Source organism: Pseudophryne corroboree, chromosome 3, assembly GCF_028390025.1.
Source record: "Pseudophryne corroboree isolate aPseCor3 chromosome 3, aPseCor3.hap2, whole genome shotgun sequence".
Taxonomy (NCBI): domain Eukaryota; kingdom Metazoa; phylum Chordata; class Amphibia; order Anura; family Myobatrachidae; genus Pseudophryne; species Pseudophryne corroboree.
Genome location: NC_086446.1, coordinates 22236149 through 22258165, shown reverse-complemented (window position 1 = coordinate 22258165; position 22017 = coordinate 22236149). Strand labels below are relative to the sequence as shown.

The 22017-nt window shown below is 47.1% G+C and overlaps 1 protein-coding gene across 1 annotated transcript in view; it reads right to left on the bottom strand.

The window, feature by feature from the left end:
- Window positions 1-505: 505 nt before the first annotated feature.
- The window catches only part of LOC135057084 (uncharacterized), a 140703-nt gene continuing 119191 nt past the window's right edge, over window positions 506-22017 (bottom strand). Inside the window, exons 8-11 of the mRNA XM_063962983.1 lie at window positions 21502-21568; window positions 21285-21382; window positions 19983-20751; window positions 506-2623 (exon numbers count right to left, since the gene is read on the bottom strand). Coding sequence (XP_063819053.1) covers window positions 1146-2623; window positions 19983-20751; window positions 21285-21382; window positions 21502-21568 — 2412 coding nt within the window. The 3' untranslated portion in view covers window positions 506-1145. The remainder of the gene's footprint in view (window positions 2624-19982; window positions 20752-21284; window positions 21383-21501; window positions 21569-22017) is intronic.

The following is a 22017-nucleotide window of genomic DNA, read 5'->3' as shown; positions in this document are numbered from 1 at the left end:
CTCAGGAGAGCCCCTAGTGTGCAGCCAACCTCGGCCGGGCACAAAATCTAACTGAGGCTTGGAGGAGGGTCATAGTGGGAGGAGCCAGTGCACACCAGGTAGTCATAAATCTTTCTAGAGTGCCCAGCCTCCTTCGGAGCCCGCTATTCCCCATGGTCCTTTCGGAGTTCCCAGCATCCACTAGGACGTCAGAGAAAATAGGATTTTAATTATCTACCGGTAAATCCTTTTCTCGTAGTCCATAAGGGATATTGGGCACCCGCCTCAGTCCGTTTACTTGTCTGCAGGGTTCTCGTTTATAAAAGTTTACCTGTTCAGCTGTTGCTGGTCAGTTACATTGTTGTGGCTGCTGTAAATGTCACCACTCATTATTGTTCTGTTCCTTCTCTCAAGTATGTCCATTCTCCTTCGGGCACAGTTTTACCTAGACTGGCTTTAGGAGGGGTCATAGAGGGGAGGAGCCAGCACATCCAGTTGAAGAAATTTAAAGTGCAACGGCTCCTCTGGACCCCATCTATACCCCCATTGTATTAGGACTCCAGTATAATCCTATTTTTAATCTCTGCTATATTGAGATTTTTTTATGCAAATGACATTTTCTAATATTGAAAGTTACACTTTGATTATTAAATGTTTTATACAAAGTCTCCACATTTTTCTATATCTACACAGAGTCTGCACAGCGCCAGTAACATGTAACAAATTGCCCGTACTATATTGTTTGTAAAGTATTAATAAAAATAATATTAAATCAAGAACAAAATACAATCATAAAAATAATGGTACAATTGTACATGAGCATAGTGTGATGTGCTTGTTAAATCTTTGTATGTTTCTCAAATATATTTATAAATTTTAATTAGGTCACCTCAATGGGGTTTGCTTTTTTTATACAAATTAAACAAATATTTTTGTAAACTCTCTTTATCATTTTTCCATTCCCTTTATTAATGAAGTTGTATTTTGTTCTTTTATTTGAAAGCCAACTCTAGAATATCCTCTCTAAAAATATTGAGTGGATTTGTGTGTAAACATTTCCCACACTCGGAGCATGAAAATGGCCTCTCACCTGTGTGACTTCTCTGATAACAAGCTGTGATTTGTGTATAAAACATTTTCAACATTCAGAAAATGGAAATGGCCTCTCACTTGTGAATTCTCTGATGTCTAACAAGATATGATTTGTGTGTAAAACATTTTCTACACTCAGAACATGTAAATGGCTTCTCACCTGTATGACATCTCACATGTTGATCAAGCTTCGACTTCTGAGTAAAACATTTTGTACACTCAGAGCATGGAAATGGCTTTTCACCTGTGTGACTTCTCTCATGTCTAACAAGATTTGATTTCAGTCTAAAACATTTCCCACACTCAGAGCATGGAAATGGTTTCTCACCTGTGTGATTTATCTGATGTCTAACAAGATTTGATTTCTGTCTGAAACATTTCCCACACTCAAAGCATGGAAATGGTTTCTCACCTATGTGAATTTTCAAATGTTCAACAAGCAGTGATTTTCGAGTAAAACATTTCCCACACTCAGAACATGGAAATGGTTTCTCACCTGTGTGACTTCTCTGATGTGTAACAAGATGTGATTTGTGTTTGAAACATTTTCTACACTCAGAGCATGGAAATGGTTTCTCACCTGTGTGACTTCTCTGATGTGTAACAAGATATGATTTGCGTTTGAAACATTTTCTACACTCAGAGCATGGAAATGGCTTCTCACCTGTGTGATTTCTCTCATGTATAACAAGCTGTATTTTGTCAGCAAAACATTTTGTACACTCAGAGCATGAAAATGGTCTCTCACCTGTATGATGTCTCTCATGCACAACAAGATATGATTTGCGTGTAAAACATTTCCCACACTCAGAGCATGAAAATGGCTTTTCACCTGTGTGAGTTCTCTCATGTCTAACAAGATCTGCTTTGAAACTAAAACATTTCCCACACTCAGAACATGTAAATGGCCTCTCACCTGTATGACATCTCACATGTTGAACAAGCTTCGACTTCTGAGTAAAACATTTTGCACACTCACAACATGTAAATGGCTTCTCACCTGTATGACATCTCACATGTTGAACAAGCTTCGACTTCTTAGTAAAACATTTTGTACACTCAGAGCATGGAAATGGCTTTTCACCTGTGTGACTTCTCTCATGTCTAACAAGATCTAATTTCAGTCTAAAACATTTCCCACACTCAGAGCATGGAAATGGCCTCTCAACTGTATGACATCTCACATGTTTAACAAGCTGTGATTTGTATGTAAAACATTTCCCACACTCAGAGCATGGAAATGGCCTCTCACCTGTCTTAGGTGGCTGATGGGTAATAATCTTGCTCTGAGTAAAACATATGTCATGTGCATCATTGGGAAATGACGTATCTATTCTAAGAGCTGTGATAGATGGACCAATATCTGAGGTATCAGGTGAGATTTCCTCATGATTACAGGTAAGAGATGATATATCTGCACTGTGAGGTACTGGATGTATAATTGGGATCACATGGTCTTCCAGAGAATCTTGCATGATGTCTTTAGCTTCAATTTCACAATCTGGAGATACAATGGGACGTTCAGCCAATATATTTCTTCTGTTACATTCACCTACAGAGAATAAAAAATATATATAAGAAAATTATGTTAATGGAAGAACTATACAGCAGCCATAACTAGGGGGATAAAGCCTCTTCCCCATGAGATACAGGTAAAAGTTCACATCCCCAGAAGGTCTATCCCTGACCTCTCTACCATCCTTGTCTGAAGTGACTTCCACAGCTTTTTCTACAAAATATAAACACATAGAAGGGAGGGATATATGGGGCTACCATGGAGTTCTACAGAGTAACAAAATTATCAGGTAACAACTAATGAGATGTACCAAAGCAGGTTCTATATTGGGGAAACATGTGAAATATACATTATGGTAAGAACTTACCATTGATAATGGTGTTTCTCCTAAGTCTACAGGATCACAATGAGATATGGATGAAGCGACAGCGGATTTGCACCAATCGGTCAAAGCTTTCTGGCCTCCCAGCATTCAATGGGCCCTTCCATATATCCCCGCCTCCTGGCTCAGGCAAATCAGTTGTATTCCAAAGCTCAAGGCAGGAGCATCATAGATAGTCCTAATCAGGCGATAAGAACACACATGCACACCCTTCCGTACAAGAAGGAAGAGATTAGTGAGTAAAAGGATCCACAAATCAGGTGCTTCAGGATGGGACCCCTGTGGATCCTGTGGACTTAGGAGAAATACCGTTATCAACGGTAAGTTCTTACCATAATGTATATTTCTCCGGGAAGGGTCCACAGGTTATCCACAGGATAACAATGGGATTTACCAAAGCAATTTAGTGGTGGGAACGCTCCTGATTGGAAAGGAGAATATTTCGCCTGAATTCAGCGTCATGAGAGGCAAAGGTATCCATGGCATAATGTCTAATGAATGTGTTAATGGAAGACCATGTGGCTGCCTTACATATCTGCTCTGAAGAACCACGTTGTGCTGCCCATAATGGACCTACCTTACAAGTAGAGTGAGCAGAGACATTAGCCAGAACAGGGAGATCGGCTTGAGAATATGCTTCTGAAATCATCACCCGAAGCCATCTTGCCAGTGTCTGCTTATCAGCAGGCCATCCTCTCTTGTGAAATCCATAGAGAATGAAGAGAGAATCTGTCTTTCTGATGGCACTGGTACGATTCACGTAGATCCTTAATGCACGGACCACGTCCAGCAATGCATCTCCCGCAGAGAGGCCCGGTACTTGGAATGCAAGGACTACAATTTCTTCATTAAGGTGGAATTTACACACCACCTTCGGAAGATACCCAGATCTAGTTCCTAGAACTGCTTTATCTAAATAAAAAAAAATCAGAACTGGGGAACGACCTGACAATGCCCCTAAATCTGACACTCTTCTAGCTTACGCCATAGCCAGTAGAAAGAGAACTTTAGCTGTCAAGCATTTAAGATCCACTTTATTAAGTGGTTCAAATGGGGCAACTTGAAGGGCTTTCAGGACTAGACGTAAGTCCCAAGGAACTGTAGGAGGAACAAAAGGAGGTTGAATGCGCAGCATTCCCTGGAAAAAAAGTATGCACATCCTGTAAGTTGGCAATTTTCTTTTGGAACCATACAGTCAATGCCAACACTTGCACTCTCAAGGTAGCCACCTTCAAACCTTTATCCATTCCTGCCTGAAGGAATGCTAAGATCCGGGAAACTCTGAAAGACTTGAGGTCCATTTTCCGTACACTACACCAATGAAAATAGGTTTGCCATATTCGGTGATAAATGCGAGCTGAGGAAGGGTTCCTTGCTCTAAGCATAGTTTGAATTACCTGTTGTGAGAATCCTCTTGACATCAATATAGAGGTTTCAAGAGCCATGCCATCAAAGACTGTAGAGAGTCAGATGTTCGTGATAACGAGGAACCTGCGTCAGTAGGTCTGGACGTTGAGGGAGCAGAAATGGAGCATCCATCGACATTCTCTGCAGATCTGTGTACCAATGCCTTCTGGGCCAGGCTGGAGCGATTAATATCATGGCACCTTTCCCTTGTTTTATCTTTCTCTCCACCCTTGGTAATAGGCTGATTGGAAGAAACACATAAGCCTGATGAAAGTCCCATGTCACCGACAGGGCATCCACAAAGATCGCTCTGGGATCCTTTGTTCTTGACCCATATGCGAGCACTTTGTTGTTCAGACGGGATGCCATGAGATCTATCTCTGGCAACCCCCACTTGTCTACTAGAGTCTGGAAGACCTGTGGGTGCAGAGCCCATTCGCTTGCCCGAATGGTGTGTCGACTGAGAAAGTCTGCTTCCCAGTTTAGGACTCTCGGAACGAATACTGCGGACAAGGCTGGAAGATGAAGTTCTGCCCACTTTAGTATGTGACTTACCTCCTGATGGTTAAGGTACGCTACTGCCGTCACATTGTCCGAGCGGATCTGGACTGGTTTTCCCCAAAGACTGTCCTTTGACTGAATCAGTGCCATGTATATGGCCCGAAGTTCCAATATGTTTATTGGCAGGCAACCTTCTTCCTTGGTCCATTGCCCCAGGAAACACAATCTTCCTGACACTCCTCCCCAGCCCTGGAGACTGGCATTCGTTTTCAGAATTTCCCAATCTGATATCCACAAGGGTCTCCCCTTGTCCAGGTGGGATGTCTGTAGCCACCAGGCTAATGACCTACCTTACTTCTATCGAAAGAACCATAGTCTGTGATTTTATCATGTAATGCAGGCCATTCCATTTGGCAAGACTCAGGCACTGCAGAGGCCTCGAGTGGAATTGTGCATACTCCACCATGTCGATTGTTGACGCCATCAAACCCATCACACGCATTGCTGCGTGAATGGATACCTTTTGACTGTGTAGCAAGTCCTGAATCCTTGACTGAACCTTGGATATCTTGTTCAGAGGTAACATTACTCTATGAAGACTTGATCCAGTACAGCACCCAAGTGAGTCATCCGCTGTGACGGAACCAAAGATGATTTTGCCCAATTTAGGAGCCACCCATGTTTCTGCAGATACATTTCTGTCTGTTGCAGATGACATAGGAGCAATTCTTGCAACTGTACCAGGATTAAAAGGCCGTTGAGGTATGGAAAAATTCGTATGCCCTGCTGTCAGAGATAAGTTACCATTACCACCATAATCTTGGTAAATACTCTGGGGGCTGTGGCTAACCCAAAAGGTAGGGCCTGGAACTGAAAATGCTGTTGGAGGATAGCGAACCTGAGATAGCACTGATGGGACAGTGCTATAGGAACATGTAGGTAATCAAAATCCCCAGGATCTATGGCCAAAATGATGGAATGTAAGGTGTCCATGTGAAACCGAGGTACCCAAATGTATTTGTTCAGCAGTTTCAGATTGAGAATGGGCCGAAATTACCCATTTGGCTTCTGAACTTTAAACAGGTTGGAGTAAAAACCCTGTCCTCGTTGTGCAGGAGGAACTGGAATGACTACTCCTGACTGAAGCTATTTCTGAAATCATTGAATCTGGCCCAGCATTTAATACAGAACAGACATGTTCAAGTACAGTCGGACAACGCCACCCCAGTGGCATACATAAATCATCAAGGCGGCACTCGAAGCCGCATGGCAATGAGGGAAGTATCACGGATTCTCCAGTGGGCGGAAAGTCATCTACCAGCCATATCGGCAATGTTCATTCTGGGGGTCCTGAACTGGGAAGCGGACTTTCTCAGTCGTCAGGACGTACACGCTGGAGAGTGGGGCCTCCATCCAGAAGTGTTTCAACTCCTTGTGGACAGGTGGGGCCTTCCAGACGTGGATCTGATGGCGTCTCGACACAATCACAAGGTTCCGGTCTTCGGAGCAAGAACAAGGGGATCCTCAAGCAACATTAATGGACGCACTGGCAATTCAGCAGGACCCAATTGGAGATCCAGAAAGGGACCACCCCTGCTCAATCGTTGGTCCTGGAGCCACCAGCTCAGTGACAGACGGACCTCCAGATTCAAGGACATCATGTGAGACCTGATCCGGTGAGGCAGGCCATCCAACCTTGCAAGAATCAGCTACTGCAGAGGGTGAGAATGGAATTGAGCATACTCCACCATGTCGAATGCCGACACCATGAGACCTAGCACTTGTATTGCCGCATGTATCGACACTTGCGGATGAGATAGGAAGCATTGAATCCTGTCCTGAAGCTTCAGGACTTTCTCTTGAGACAAGAACAACCACTGGTTGTGAGTGTCCAACAATGCCCCCAGGTGCACCATGCTCTGAGCAGGGACCAGGGAGGATTTCTTTCAGTTGACGGGCTACCCGTGGGTTTGCCGAAACTGGACAGTCAGATGTAGATGACATAGGAGAATATCTGGGGAATTTGCAAGGATCAACAAATCATCCAGGTACGGTAGGATCCTGACCCCTTGACGGCGTAGTACAGTCATCATTACCGCCATGACTTTGGTGAAGACTAGTGGAGCCGTGGTCAAACCAAAAGGTAAAGCCCGAAATTGGTAATGGAGGTTGCCAACCGCAAACCTTAGGTATTGCTGATGCGACATAATAGTGAATAGTACCCCTGCCTCTCTGAGCTAGAGGCACCTGTACCACCACTCCTGTATCCAGGAGGGTCTGTACCACCGAATAAAGAGTTTTTGCCTTCACCTGATACGAAGGGACGTCTGTCAGGCAAAATCAATGAGGCAGACAATTTTTGAAGGACATGGCGTAACCTCGAGTAACGACGTCCCGTACCCAGGCATCGAAAGTGGTCTTCAATCATTCCTGGGTATACCCTAGAAGTTGGCCCCCCCCACCCTGGGATACCCCAGGGTGAGGCCCGTCCCATCATGCGGCAGGCTTATCAGTTTTGGAAGCAGGCTGACTGGCAGCCCAGGCCCGTTTGGGTTTGGGCTTACCGGGTTTGGAAGTGTGACCCTGTTTGGGGTACGCCTGACCCTTTGCTTTCCCTGAAAGACGACAGGAGCGAAAGGAAGTACTTTTAGCCTTCGGCACCGAAGGGGCAGTACTAGGCAGACAGGCTGTTTTAGCAGAAGCCAAGTCAGCCACAATCTTGTTGAGGTCTTCTCCGAAAAGGATGTGTCCCTTAAAAGGGAGACCCTCCAGGGTTTTCTTAGAGTCTAGATCCACAGACCAGGACCACAGGCATAGAATCCGGCGGGCCAGAATGGACGTAGTAGAAGCCTTGGTCGCCAGAATACCGGCATCAGAAGCCGTCTCTTTAACATAATGAGAAGCTGTGACAATATACGACAAGTATTGTCTAACATGATCAGAAGCATCGATGGGCCCACGCTTCAATAGCTTCTGCAGCCCATGTCGCTGCAATAGTGGGCCGATGCGCAGCACCTGCTAGGGTGTAAATCGCCTGTAGACAACCCTCCGCACGCTTATCCGTTGGCTCTTTCAGAGACGTGACGGTAGTGACAGGTAGAGCTGAGGAAACCACCATTCGCACCACATGTGAATCCACCGGCGGGGTGTCTCCCAATTTTTACTCAGCTCCAGGGTGAGGGGATAGTGAGCTAGCATCTTGTGAGGCGTGAACTTCTTTCCTAGATTTTCCCAGGACTCCTGACGTATGTCAACCAGATGGTCAGAATGAGGTAAAACTTGTTTAACCACCTTCTGACGTTTGAATCTATCAGGTTTCTTAGAAGCAACGGTAGGCTCCGGGTCATCAGTAATCTGAAGAATGAGCCTGATAGCATCCAATAAATCCGGAACATCCACCCGTGAAACAACTTCCCCATCAGAAGCATCAGAACCTGTGGGGTCAGTATAAACGCCATCCTCATCAGACGAGGTGTCAGGGACAGTGGTGGATTGTGAGGAAGTAATGGTCTGCTTAGAGGACCCCTTGGTCTTAGGTGGGCGAGGGTTAGACTTCTTAGCAGTCAGTGAGTCATTCAATTGCTGTAACTGAGTGGACAGTTGATCTGCCCATGGCGGATTAACAGCGGGGACCATGAACGGTTGTACCAACACAGGAGGTCCCATAGGGGGCGTCAGTTTAGTTACCAGCGTATTAAGTAGCATGGAGAAGGTAGCCCAAGGTGGGTCATTCTGAACACCCATTGCTACAGTCCCACTGGGGGGCAAGGAACCCCCAGAACCCATAGCGGCTATATTTTCCACAAACGTGTCTGCAGCGTCACCACCACTCACTGTGGGATCAGCCCCAGCACAGTTGCCCTTTGTAGCATATTATAGAGCGCAATATAAGGCAACACAGTACAAAAACAGCAGCACAATACCTGACCAGAACCCCTGCGCAGTGTATCAGCACAAACAGGAATTCAGGAGAGATATGGTGACTAAATATCACAGAGAAAAATACAGAGTATATCCTGTGAACCCTATATATATATATATATATATATATATATATATATATATATATATATAAAAACAAACCTGACGCACCTAGCCCCCACAGGTTATAGAATATAGAGATAGCAATCTGAGTGAGATACAAGAAATGGAGGTCACACAGCAGCTAGATGCACACACATATAGTCACATTGTACAATGCAGAAGTTATGACTGGCAATAATACTGCAATGGACTAGCCATTTAATATAGCTATATATAAGATATATATATAACAATGCACAGTAAAGACTGGATGTATATCACAGGGTACTTGTACTAGATAACCCTGACTAAATGCACTTTTTCTAAACACTGTCAGCAGACATGTAGAATACTTAAGTGTCCTGTAAAATGCACAGCGCTGACATGCAGGCGGCTCTGCAGAGGAGGATATTCCCAAACAATCCCAGGAATAGTGCTGCTCTGTGTAATGGCGCCCAAACACTGACAGGGAGTGAGGGGGAAAGAGATGCAGCTCCAGGGCGGGAACATTTACTCTAAATGGCGCCCTGGGGCTGGGGGAGGGGCTACAGGTTAAAGCCTTATCCCCCTGCTGGACTTCACCATCGGGTACTGTGGGCTGAAATAAACGGTTTTATGAGAGAAAACCGACCTGCGCCCATGCCCTGGTGGTCTAGTGGGGTCCCTGTACTGCCACAGTGTCCACGCCAGCGCGCACGGCCCGCCTCCAACCGTCCGCGCTGCACCGCGACAAAGAGCGTGTCCCGCCGGGGAAACCCACCTACCTCCTCCCTATGTGTGGCCACGCAATCCAGGAGAGCAGCGGTCGTGTGTGCGACTATCCAGAAGAAAATCCGGAGCCTCCGCTATAAGTACCCGGTAACCAGGGTGCGGGAGTGTACAGCGCCGCTGGGGGAGTGATGGAGCTGCAGCAGGAGATGTCTTCTGACATCTAGCACAGACAGTGCCTCTGCTGCAGCCCTTGAAGTCTTTTTTTTCTTCAAAAAGCTTCTTCTCAGGGCTGCTGGAGCAGCCCCCCTGTTGTATGCCTGCTCACTGCAAGCACCAACTACAAAACTGAGCTTCTGTGCACGGAGGCCGTGCTGTACATTCTGGGAACAATCAAAGCTTTGAGCCTGTTGGTGCTTCAGATCAAAATCCTACTCTACATCCTAATGTCAATCCTTGTGGAGCCCAGTGTACCCCGCAGAAGAAATAAATATTTGGACAATCAAAAAGTTTAACTCAATACTTTGTAATATAACCTCGGTTGGCAATTACTGAGGTCAAACATTTCCTATAGTTCTTGACCAGGTTTGAACACACTGTAGCAGGTATTTTGGCCCACTCTTCCATGCAGATCTTCTCTAGATCTGTCATGTTTTGGGGCTATCGCCAGGCAACACGGACTTTCAACTCCCTCCACAGATTTTCTATTGGGTTGAGGTCTGGAGACTGGCTAGACCACTCCAGGACCTTGAAATGTTTCTTACGGAGCCACTCCTTAGTTGCCCGGGCAGTGTGTTTGGGGTCATTGTCATGCTGGAAGACCCAGCCACATTCCATCATCAATGCTCTTACTGAGGGAAGGAGGTTTTTGCCCAAAATCTCACGATACATGGCCCCATTCATCCTCTCCTTAATATGGATCAGTCGTCCTGTCCCCTTTGCAGAAAAGCAGCCCCAAAGCATGATGTTTACACCCCCATGCTTCTTGGGATGCCATTCATCATTCTTCTCCCTCCAAACACGGCAAGTGGAGTTTATACCAAAAAGTTAGATTTTGTTCTCATCTGACATTCTCCCAATCCTCCTCTGGATCATCCAGATGGTCACTGGCAAACTTTAGGCGGGCCTGGACATGTGCTGGCTTAAGCAGGGGGACCTTTCGGGTGCTGCAGGATTTCAATCCATGACGAAGTGTGTTACTAATGGTAACCTTTGTGACTGTGGACCCAGCTCTCTTGAGGTCATTGACCAGGTCCCCCCGTGTAGTTCTGGGCTGATTCCTCACCGTTCTCAAGATCATTGAAACCCCACGAGGTGAGATCTTGCATGGAGCCCCGGATCGAGGGAGACTGTCCGTGATCTTGTATTTCTTCCATTTTTAAATAATTGCGCCAATAGTTGATCTCTTCTCAGCAAGCTGCTTGCCTATTGTCGAGTAGCTCATCCCAGCCTTGTGCAGATCTACAATTGTGTCCCTGGTGTACTTAGACAGCTCTCTGGTCTTGGCCACGGTGGAGAGGTAGCAGTCTGACTGTTTGAGGGTGTGGACAGGTGTCTTTTATACAGATAACCAGTTCAAACAGGTGCCATTAATACAGGTAATGAGTGGAGGATAGAAGAGTCTGTGAGAGCCAGAAATCTTGCTGCTTGGTAGGTGTCCAAATATTTATTTTCCACAAGAATATACAAGTAAATTGTTTAAAAATCATACAATGTGATTTCCTGGGGTTTTTTTTTCTTCAGATTTTGTCTCTCACAGTTGAAGTGTACCTATGATAGAAATTACAGACCTCTCTCAGCTTTTTAAGTGGGTCAACTTGCACAATCGATGGCTGTCCAAATACTTTTTTGCCCCACTGTATGTTAGTACAACTTAAAACGGGTTTGCTCGTTAGAGAAGCTATAAAACTTCCTTAGAGCTACTTGAGTATCTGGAGCGTCACATTTGTGGGTTCGATTGTACTCTCAAAATAGCAAGAAAAAGAGAACTTTCATGTGAAACGCGACAGCATATTCTTGTACTTAGAAATGAAGACTATTCCACGCGAGAAATTGCCATCAAGCTGAACATTTCCTACAACGGTGTGTACTCCTCCATTCAGAGAACAGCACAAACAGGCTCTAACCAGAGTAGAAAGAGAAGTAGGAGGCCCTGGTGCACAACTGAGCAAGAAGACAAGTACATTAGAGTTTCTAGTTGGAAAAATAGACTCCTCACAGGTCCTCAACTGGCAGCATCATTAAATGGTACCCGCAAAACGCCAGTGTCAACGTCTACAGCCAGCATCCCGGCTGCCGGTAAATTATACCCAACCCATCAGAACAGCCAGAATGGGAAGGTCCACATAATTAGAAATCTCATGCAGCTGCACTGCTGCACGTACCCTAAGCATCCAGACTCTTAGGTAACCACAGTCGCCATAGCTATCTGGCATCCTGGTTGCATAGCAACCAGCGGGACCTATGGTGTCCCGGATGCCTATCAACAACTGGGACTTGTCAGGGAGACAAGCCGCCAGCAGTGGCTTTTAACATTTACAAGTCTGAGCAATTGCATGTCTTCTCCACCTTTGGGAAACATATTTCAACTTGGACTCCCTGGTGCTCTTAGATCCTCTATTACTGTGCTTGGCAATCCCTGTGATCAGTGTGACGGAGGGAAACATATCTCAGCTTGGGCTGCATTGCTGCTGTTAGACCATCTATTGCTGCTGCTTGGCAATCCCTGTGATCAGTGTGATGGCGGGAAACATATCTCAGCTTGGGCTCTCCTGGTGCTGTTAGACCCTCTATTGCTGTTGCTTGGCAATCCCTGTGATCAGTGTGACGGAGGGAAACATCTCAGCTTGGGCTCCTCTGGTGCTGTTAGATCCTCTATTACTGTGCTTGGCAATCCCTGTGATCAGTGTGACAGAGGGAAACATATCTCAGCTTGGGCTCTCCTGGTGCTGTTAGACCCTCTATTGCTGCCGCTTGGCAATGCCTGTGATCCGTGTGACGGAGGGAAACATATCTCAGCTTGGGCTCTCCTGGTGCTGTTAGACCCTCTATTGCTGCTGCTTGGCAATCCCTGTGATCAGTGTGACAGAGGGAAACATATCTCAGCTTGGGCTCCTCTGGTGCTGTTAAATCCTCTATTACTGTGCTTGGCAATCCCTGTGATCAGTGTGACAGAGGGAAACCTCTCAGCTTGGGCTCCTCTGGTGCTGTTAGATCCTCTATTACTGTGCTTGGCAATCCCTGTGATCAGTGTGACAGAGGGAAACATCTCAGCTTGGGCTCCTGTGGTGCTGTTAGATCTTCTATTACTGTGCTTGGCAATCCCTGTGATCAGTGTCACGGAGGGAAACATATCTCAGCTTGGGCTCCTCTGGTGCTGTTAGACCCTCTATTGCTGCTGCTTGGCAATCCCTGTGATCAGTGTGACGGAGGGAAACATCTCAGCTTGGGCTCCTCTGGTGCTGTTAGATCCTCTATTACTGTGCTTGGCAATCCCTGTGATCAGTGTGACAGAGGGAAACATATCTCAGCTTGGGCTCTCCTGGTGCTGTTAGACCCTCTATTGCTGCCGCTTGGCAATGCCTGTGATCCGTGTGACGGAGGGAAACATATCTCAGCTTGGGCTCTCCTGGTGCTGTTAGACCCTCTATTGCTGCTGCTTGGCAATCCCTGTGATCAGTGTGACAGAGGGAAACATATCTCAGCTTGGGCTCTCCTGATGCTGTTAGACCATCTATTGCTGCAGCTTGGCAATCCCTGTGATCAGTGTGACGGAGGGAAACATATCTCTGTCCGCAGCAATCATGGATCGGGCGTCTGAGGCCGCCAGGCAAAGTGACATCATCATGTGGGTCCAGGTGCTTGAAGCGGACCTGACTTCTTGCCCGCCGCTGGCATCACAGATAAAGGAGACACACTTATTTAAGGTAACATTGTAACACTTCTTGTTTCTTAACAGTTCTGAGCAGACATTATGCCTGCACATTTAATTTAAGAACTAAATACACGTTATCTTGAGTGATAAATCCGGCGAGTGCCGCCTAGTTCTTGTGTTTTGTCTGTTTCAGGAACCTTATTCTCATATGGTATGAGAGGAAGGCACAGCGGTTAGTGTATTGCATTGGAGTGAATATTACCAACATGGTGACATGATGTGAGGGGAGAGCAGAAGAATAAATAAGAATTTACTCACCGGTAATTCTATTTCTCGTAGTCCGTAGTGGATGCTGGGACTCCGTAAGGACCATGGGGAATAGAAGCTCCGCAGGAGACTGGGCACAACTATAAAGAAAGCTTTAGGTCTAACTGGTGTGCACTGGCTCCTCCCCCTATGACCCTCCTCCAGACTTCAGTTAGGATACTGTGCCCGGAAGAGCTGACACAAGAAGGAAGGATTTTGAATCCCGGGTAAGACTCATACCAGCCACACCAATCACACCGTATAACTCGTGATACAATACCCAGTTAACAGTATGATAACAACTGAGCCTCTCAACAGATAGCTCAACAATAACCCTTTAGTTAAGCAATAACTATATATAAGTATTGCAGACAATCCGCACTTGGGATGGGCGCCCAGCATCCACTACGGACTACGAGAAATAGAATTACCGGTGAGTAAATTCTTATTTTCTCTGACGTCCTAAGTGGATGCTGGGACTCCGTAAGGACCATGGGGATTATACCAAAGCTCCCAAACGGGCGGGAGAGTGCGGATGACTCTGCAGCACCAATTGAGAGAACTCCAGGTCCTCCTCAGCCAGGGTATCAAATTTGTAGAATTTTGCAAACGTGTTTGCCCCTGACCAAGTAGCTGCTCGGCAAAGTTGTAAAGCCGAGACCCCTTGGGCAGCCGCCCAAGATGAGCCCACCTTCCTTGTGGAATGGGCATTTACAGATTTTGGCTGTGGCAGGCCTGCCACAGAATGTGCAAGCTGAATTGTACTACAAATCCAACGAGCAATCGTCTGCTTAGAAGCAGGAGCACCCAGCTTGTTGGGTGCATACAGGATAAACAGCGAGTCAGTCTTTCTGACTCCAGCCGTCCAGGAAACATATATTTTCAGGGCCCTGACAACGTCTAGCAACTTGGAGTCCTCCAAGTCCCTAGTAGCCGCAGGCACCACAATAGGTTGGTTCAGGTGAAACGCTGACACAACCTTAGGAAGAAACTGGGGACGAGTCCGCAGTTCTGCCCTGTCCAAATGGAAAATCAGATATGGGCTTTTGTAAGACAAAGCCGCCAACTCTGACACTCGCCTGGCCGAGGCCAGGGCCAACAGCATGGTCACTTTCCATGTGAGATATTTTAAATCCACAGATTTGAGCGGTTCAAACCAATGTGATTTGAGGAATCCCAGAACTACATTGAGATCCCACGGTGCCACTGGAGGCACAAAAGGGGGTTGTATATGCAGTACTCCCTTGACAAACGTCTGGACTTCAGGAACTGAAGCCAATTCTTTCTGGAAGAAAATCGACAGGGCCGAAATTTGAACCTTAATGGACCCCAATTTGAGGCCCATAGACACTCCTGTTTGCAGGAAATGCAGGAATCGACCGAGTTGAAATTCCTCCGTGGGAGCCCTCCTGGCCTCACACCACGCAACATATTTTCGCCAAATGCGGTGATAATGTTGTGCGGTCACCTCCTTCCTGGCTTTGATCAGGGTAGGAATGACCTCCTACGGAATGCCTTTTTCCTTCAGGATCCGGTGTTCAACCGCCATGCCGTCAAACGCAGCCGCGGTAAGTCTTGGAACAGACAGGGCCCCTGCTGCAGCAGGTCTTGTCTGAGCGGTAGAGGCCATGGGTCCTCTGAGATCATTTCTTGAAGTTCCGGGTACCAAGCTCTTCTTGGCCAATCCGGAACAATGAGTATAGTTCTTACTCCTCTTCTCCGTATTATCCTCAGTGCCTTTGGTATGAGAGGAAGAGGAGGGAACACATAAACCGACCAGTACACCCACGGTGTCACTAGAGCGTCCACAGCTATCGCCTGCGGGTCTCTTGACCTGGCGCAATACTTTTCTAGCTTTTTGTTTAGGCGGGACGCCATCATGTCCACCTGTGGCCTTTCCCAACGGTTTACAATCATTTGGAAGACTTCTGGATGAAGTCCCCACTCTCCCGGGTGGAAGTCGTGCCTGCTGAGGAAGTCTGCTTCCCAGTTGTCCGCTGACAGTGCTAACACGTGATTTTCCGCCCATCGGAGAATCCTTGTGGCTTCTGCCATTGCCGTCCTGCTTCTCGTGCCGCCCTGTCGGTTTACATGGGCGACCGCCGTGATGTTGTCTGACTGGATCAGTACCGGCTGGTTTTGAAGCAGGGGTTTTGCCTGACTTAGGGCATTGTAAATGGCCCTTAGTTCCAGAATATTTATGTGCAGGGAAGTCTCCTGACTTGACCATAGTCCTTGGAAGTTTCTTCCCTGTGTGACTGCCCCCCAGCCTCGAAGGCTGGCATCCGTGGTCACCAGGACCCAGTCCTGTATGCCGAATCTGCGGCCCTCTTGAAGATGAGCACTCTGCAGCCACCACAGCAGAGACACCCTTGTCCTTGGAGACAGGGTTATCAGTCGATGCATCTGAAGATGCGATCCGGACCACTTGTCCAACAGGTCCCACTGAAAGGTTCTTGCATGAAACCTGCCGAATGGAATCGCTTCGTAGGAAGCTACCATTTTTCCCAGGATCCGCGTGCAGTGATGCACCGACACCTGCTTTGGTTTTAGGAGGCCTCTGACTAGAGATGACAGCTCCTTGGCCTTCTCCTCCGGGAGAAACACTTTTTTCTGTTCTGTGTCCAGAACCATCCCCAGGAACAGTAGACGTGTCGTAGGGACCAGCTGTGACTTTGGAATGTTTAGAAGCCAGCCGTGCTGTTGGAGCACTTCCCGAGATAGTGCTACCCCGACCAACAACTGCTCTCTGGACCTCGCCTTTATCAGATCGTCCAAGTACGGGATAATTAAAACTCCCTTCTTTCGATGGAGTATCATCATTTCGGCCATTACCTTGGTAAAGACCCTCAGAGCCGTGGATAGACCGAACGGCAACGTCTGGAATTAGTAATGACAATCCTGTACCACAAATCTGAGGTACTCCTGGTGAGGGTGGTAAATGGGGACATGCAGGTAAGCATCCTTGATGTCCAGGGATACCATGTAATCCCCCTCGTCCAGGCTTGCAATAACCGCCCTGAGCGATTCCATCTTGAACTTGAATTTTTTTATATATGTGTTCAAGGATTTCAAATTTAAAATGGGTCTCACCGAACCGTCCGGTTTCGGTACCACAAACATTGTGGAATAGTAACCCCTTCCTTGTTGAAGTAGGGGTACCTTTACTATCACCTGTTGTGAATACAGCTTGTGAATTGCCTGTAACACTGCCTCCCTGCCTGAGGGAGTGGTTGGTAAGGCAGATTTGAGGAAACAGCGGGGGGGGGGGGGGGGGGAAGACGCCTCGAATTCCAGCTTGTACCCGAGATACTATCTGAAAAATCCAGGGATCCACCCGTGAGCGAGCCCACTGATTGCTGAAATATTTGAGACGGGCCCCCACCGTACCTGGCTCCGCCTGTGGAGCCCCCGCGTCATGCTGTGGACTTAGAGGAAGCGGGGGAGGACTTTTGCTCCTGGGAACTGGCTGTATGCTGCAGCTTCTTTCCCCTACCTCTGCCTCTGGGCAGAAAGGACGCGCCTTTAGCCCGCTTGCCCCTATTGGGCCGAAAGGACTGTACCTGATAATACGGTGCTTTCTTTGGTTGTGATGGAACATGGGGTAAAAATGTAGACTTCCCAGCTGTTGCTGTGGAAACGAGGTCCGAGAGACCATCCCCGAACAACTCCTCACCCTTATAAGGCAGAACTTCCATGTGTCTTTTGGAATCTGCATCTCCTGTCCACTGCCGAGTCCATAACCCTCTCCTGGCAGAAATGGACATTGCACTAATTTTGGATGCCAGCCGGCAAATATCCCTCTGTGCATCCCTCATGTATAAAAGTGCGTCTTTTATATGCTCTACGGTTAGCAATATAGTGTCCCTGTCTAGGGTATCTATATTTTCTGACAGGGAATCTGACCATGCAGCAGCAGCACTGCACATCCAGGCTGAAGCAATAGCCGGTCTCAGTATAACACCTGTGTGTGTATATATAGATTTCAGGATAGCCTCCTGCTTTCTATCAGCAGATTCCTTCAGGGCGGCCGTATCCGGAGACGGTAGTGCCACCTTCTTTGACAAGCGTGTGAGCGCTTTATCCACAATATGGGATGTTTCCCAGCGTGACCTATCCTCTGGCGGGAAAGGGTACGCCATTAGTAACCTCTTAGAAATTAACAGCTTTTTAACAGGGGAAGCCCACGCTTCTTCACACACTTCATTTAACTCCTCAGATGGAGGAAAAGCTACTGGTAGTTTTTTGTCTCCAAACATAATACCCTTTTTTGTTTTACCGGGGTAACATCAGAAATGTGCAACACATTTTTCATTGCCTCAATCATGTAACATGTGGCCCTACTGGAAGTTACATTAGTCTCATCGTCGTCGACACTGGAGTCAGTATCCGCATCGACATCTGTGTCTGCCATCTGAGGTAGCGGGCGTTTTAGAGCCCCTGATGGCTTTTGAGACGCCTGGGCAGGCACAGGCCGAGAAGCCGGCTGTCCCACATTAGGTATGTCGTCAAACCTTTTATGCAAGGAGTCGACACTGTCGTGTAATTCCTTCCACAGAACCATCCACTCAGGTGTCGACCCCGCAGGGGGTGACATCACATTTACAGGCATCTGCTCCGCCTCCACATAAGCCTCCTCATCAAACATGTCGACACAGCCGTAGCGACACACCGCAAACACACAGGGAATGCTCTGACAGAGGACAGGACCCCACAAAGCCCTTTGGGGAGACAGAGAGAGAGTATGCCAGCACACACCAGAGCGCTATATAACACAGGGATCCCACTATAAATGAGTGTTTTCCCTTATAGCTGCTTTTTATATATCAATATATATATATATCTATCCTGCGCCTAAATTTAGTGCCCCCCCCTCTCTTTTTTACCCTTCTGTAGTGTTCAGACTGCAGCCAGGGAGCTTCCTTCCAGTGGAGCTGTGATGGAAAAGTGGCGCCAGTGTGCTGAGGGAGATGGCCCCGCCCCTTTTCCGGCGGACTTCTCCCGCTTTTTCTGGAATACTGGCAGGGGTATTTTTACATCTATATAGCCTCTAGGATTTATATATGATGTAGATTTGCCAGCCAAGGTGTCATATATTGCCCTCAGGGCGCCCCCCCCCCCCCCCCCCCTGCGCCCTGCACCCATCAGTGACCGGAGTGTGAGGTGTGCATGAGGAGCAATGGCGCACAGCTGCAGTGCTGTGCGCTACCTTGGTGAAGACCGAAGTCTTCTGCCGACGATATTCCGGACCTCTTCATGCTTCTGGCTCTGTAAGGGGGACGGCGGCGCGGCTCCGGGAACGAACACCAAGGTCGGGTCTTGCGGTTGATCCCTCTGGAGCTAATGGTGTCCAGTAGCCTAAGAAGCCCAAACTACCACCTGTTAGGTAGGTTCGCTTCTTCTCCCCTTAGTCCCTCGCTGCAGTGAGTCTGTTGCCAGCAGATCTCACTGTAAAATAAAAAACCTAAATATACTTTCTTTCTAGGAGCTCAGGAGAGCCCCTAGTGTGCATCCAGCTCAGCCGGGCACAAGATTCTAACAGAAGTCTGGAGGAGGGTCATAGTGGGAGGAGCCAGTGCACACCAGTTAGACCTAAAGCTTTCTTTATAGTTGTGCCCAGTCTCCTGCAGAGCCGCTATTCCCCATGGTCCTTACGGAGTCCCAGCATCCACTTAGGACGTCAGAGAAATAGGGGCTGATGGATCCTGATGTATGATATACACCAGAGAGTGTGGGGAGGAGACTAGTCAGATCTCTGGGCTGGTAACACACAGTGACATGATGTGAGGGGGAGAGCAGGAGTATAATAGGGGCTGATGGCACCTGATGTATGAGATACACCAGAGAGTGTGGGGAGGAGACTGGTTAGATCTCTCGGCTGGTAACACACAGTGACATGATGTGAAGGGGAGAGCAGGAGTATAATAGGGGCTGATGGATCCTGATGTACGAGATACACCAGAGAGTGTGGGGAGGAGACTGGTCAGATCTCTGGGCTGGTAACACACAGTGACATGATGTGAGGGGGAGAGCAGGAATACAATAGGTGCTGATGGCTCCTGATTCCCCCACTTTACAGATACATTTCCCTCATTAGTATGAAATGACAGGGGAGGGTGAAGTATGGGAGATTTTGTAGTAACTGGACAAGAAGAATATGTGACTATTTCCTGTAATAAGTGCTTATTACTCACCTGTGCTGATATCTGAAGGGATTTTCTCCTCCTTACACTGCTGATCACCCGTCACGTATGTCACTTCTTCTCCCTCTGTATCTTCTGCCTTCATATCAGTCACATACGTCTCTTCTTCTCCCTCTGTATCTTCTGCCTTCATATCAGTCACATACGTCTCTTCTTCTCCCTCTATATCTTCTGCCTTCATATCAGTCACATACGTCTCTTCTTCTCCCTCTATATCTTCTGCTGTCATATCAGCCACATACGTCTCTTCTTCTCCCTCTATATCTTCTGCCTTCATATCAGTCACATACGTCTCTTCTTCTCCCTCTATATCTTCTGCCTTTATATCAGTCACATATGTCTCTTCTTCTCCCTCTATATCTTCTGCCTTCATATCAGTCACATACGTCTCTTCTTCTCCCTCTGTATCTTCTGCCTTCATATCAGTCACATACGTCTCTTCTTCTCTCTCTATACCTTCTGCCTTCATATCAGTCACATACGTCTCTTCTTCTCCCTCTATATCTTCTGCCTTCATATCAGTCACATACGTCTCTTCTTCTCCCTCTATATCTTCTGCCTTCATATCAGTCACATACGTCTCTTCTTCTCCCTCTGTATCTTCTACCTTCATATCAGTTACATACGTCTCTTCTTCTCCCTCTATATCTTCTGCCTTCATATCAGTCACATACGTCTCTTCTTCTCCCTCTGTATCTGCTGGCCTCATATCAGCCACATACGTCTCTTCTTCTCCCTTTATATTAGTCAGATCTTCACCCTGAATAACCCATATATAAATGAATGCGTTATTAATGCCGGACATCATTACTCAGAGTAATCAGGAGACTATCAGAGTATTAGACACACAGCTCTGTACAGACCATATAGTGTAATGGTTCTCAGTCATATCCCGCTGGGTTCCCCCATCCAGTCTATTTGCCTTATTTGTACCCCTGACATTTGCAAAGCAATACATTTGTAATTAATATAATTGCTATCAGATAAAATGTTTAGGTGTCGTTATATAGAAATGAAATAAACATTTAAGAAAAATAACACAATAGAACTAATTGCCCAGATTTCTCACATATTACACTTTATGACATATGTAAAATATACAATAAATCTGTGATCCCCATCTGCTTTCTTATACAGGGATAGATGTTTTGATGTTATCAGGGTCCTACTGTGGTGCATGGGGCTAGAGACCCCCAATTACACTGCTTTCCCTGTGTGTCTCATTATCACCTGGAATGACTGATACAGTGACCGTCACTTTGGTATATTGGTGAGACCCTAAATCCCACCTACCTGATCCTCCTGTGGGATCCTGTGATTCTCCTCTGTACAGTCCTGGGAATACAGAGGACGGGGACATCTCTCTGGGGTATCTCTGTTGCTGGGCCCATCTGTAGGAGACACACAGTGACTGAGTACAGTGTATATATGTGATTATCAGATGATGTGTGTATATAGGGAGCCCCCATACCTGCTCTCCCCTGTACAATACATGACAGTCTCCTCTTACCCAGTGATGTGAGGGGCCGGTGATTCTCCATCATCACGTCCTTGTACAGACCCCTGTGTTCCTCTATATACTCCCCCTCCTGCATGGAGACATAGACAGTGACACCCTGACACCTTATAGGAACCTGACACACACAATGATACAGTCATCACCCAGACACGTCCCCTGGTGTTACTGTATAATGCCCCATTCCCAGCAGTCACCTCTCCAGTCATCACCCAGACACATCCCCTGGTGTTACTGTATAATGTCCCATTCCCAGCAGTCACCTCTCCAGTCATCACCCAGACACATCCCCTAGTGTTACTGTATAATGCCCCATTCCCAGCAGTCACATCTCCAGTCATCACCCAGACACATCCCCTGGTGTTACTGTATAATATCCCATTCCCAGCAGTCACCTCTCCAGTCATCACCCAGACACATCCCCTGGTGTTACTGTATAATGTCCCATTCCCAGCAGTCACCTCTCCAGTTATCACCCAGACACGTCCCCTGGTGTTACTGTATAATATC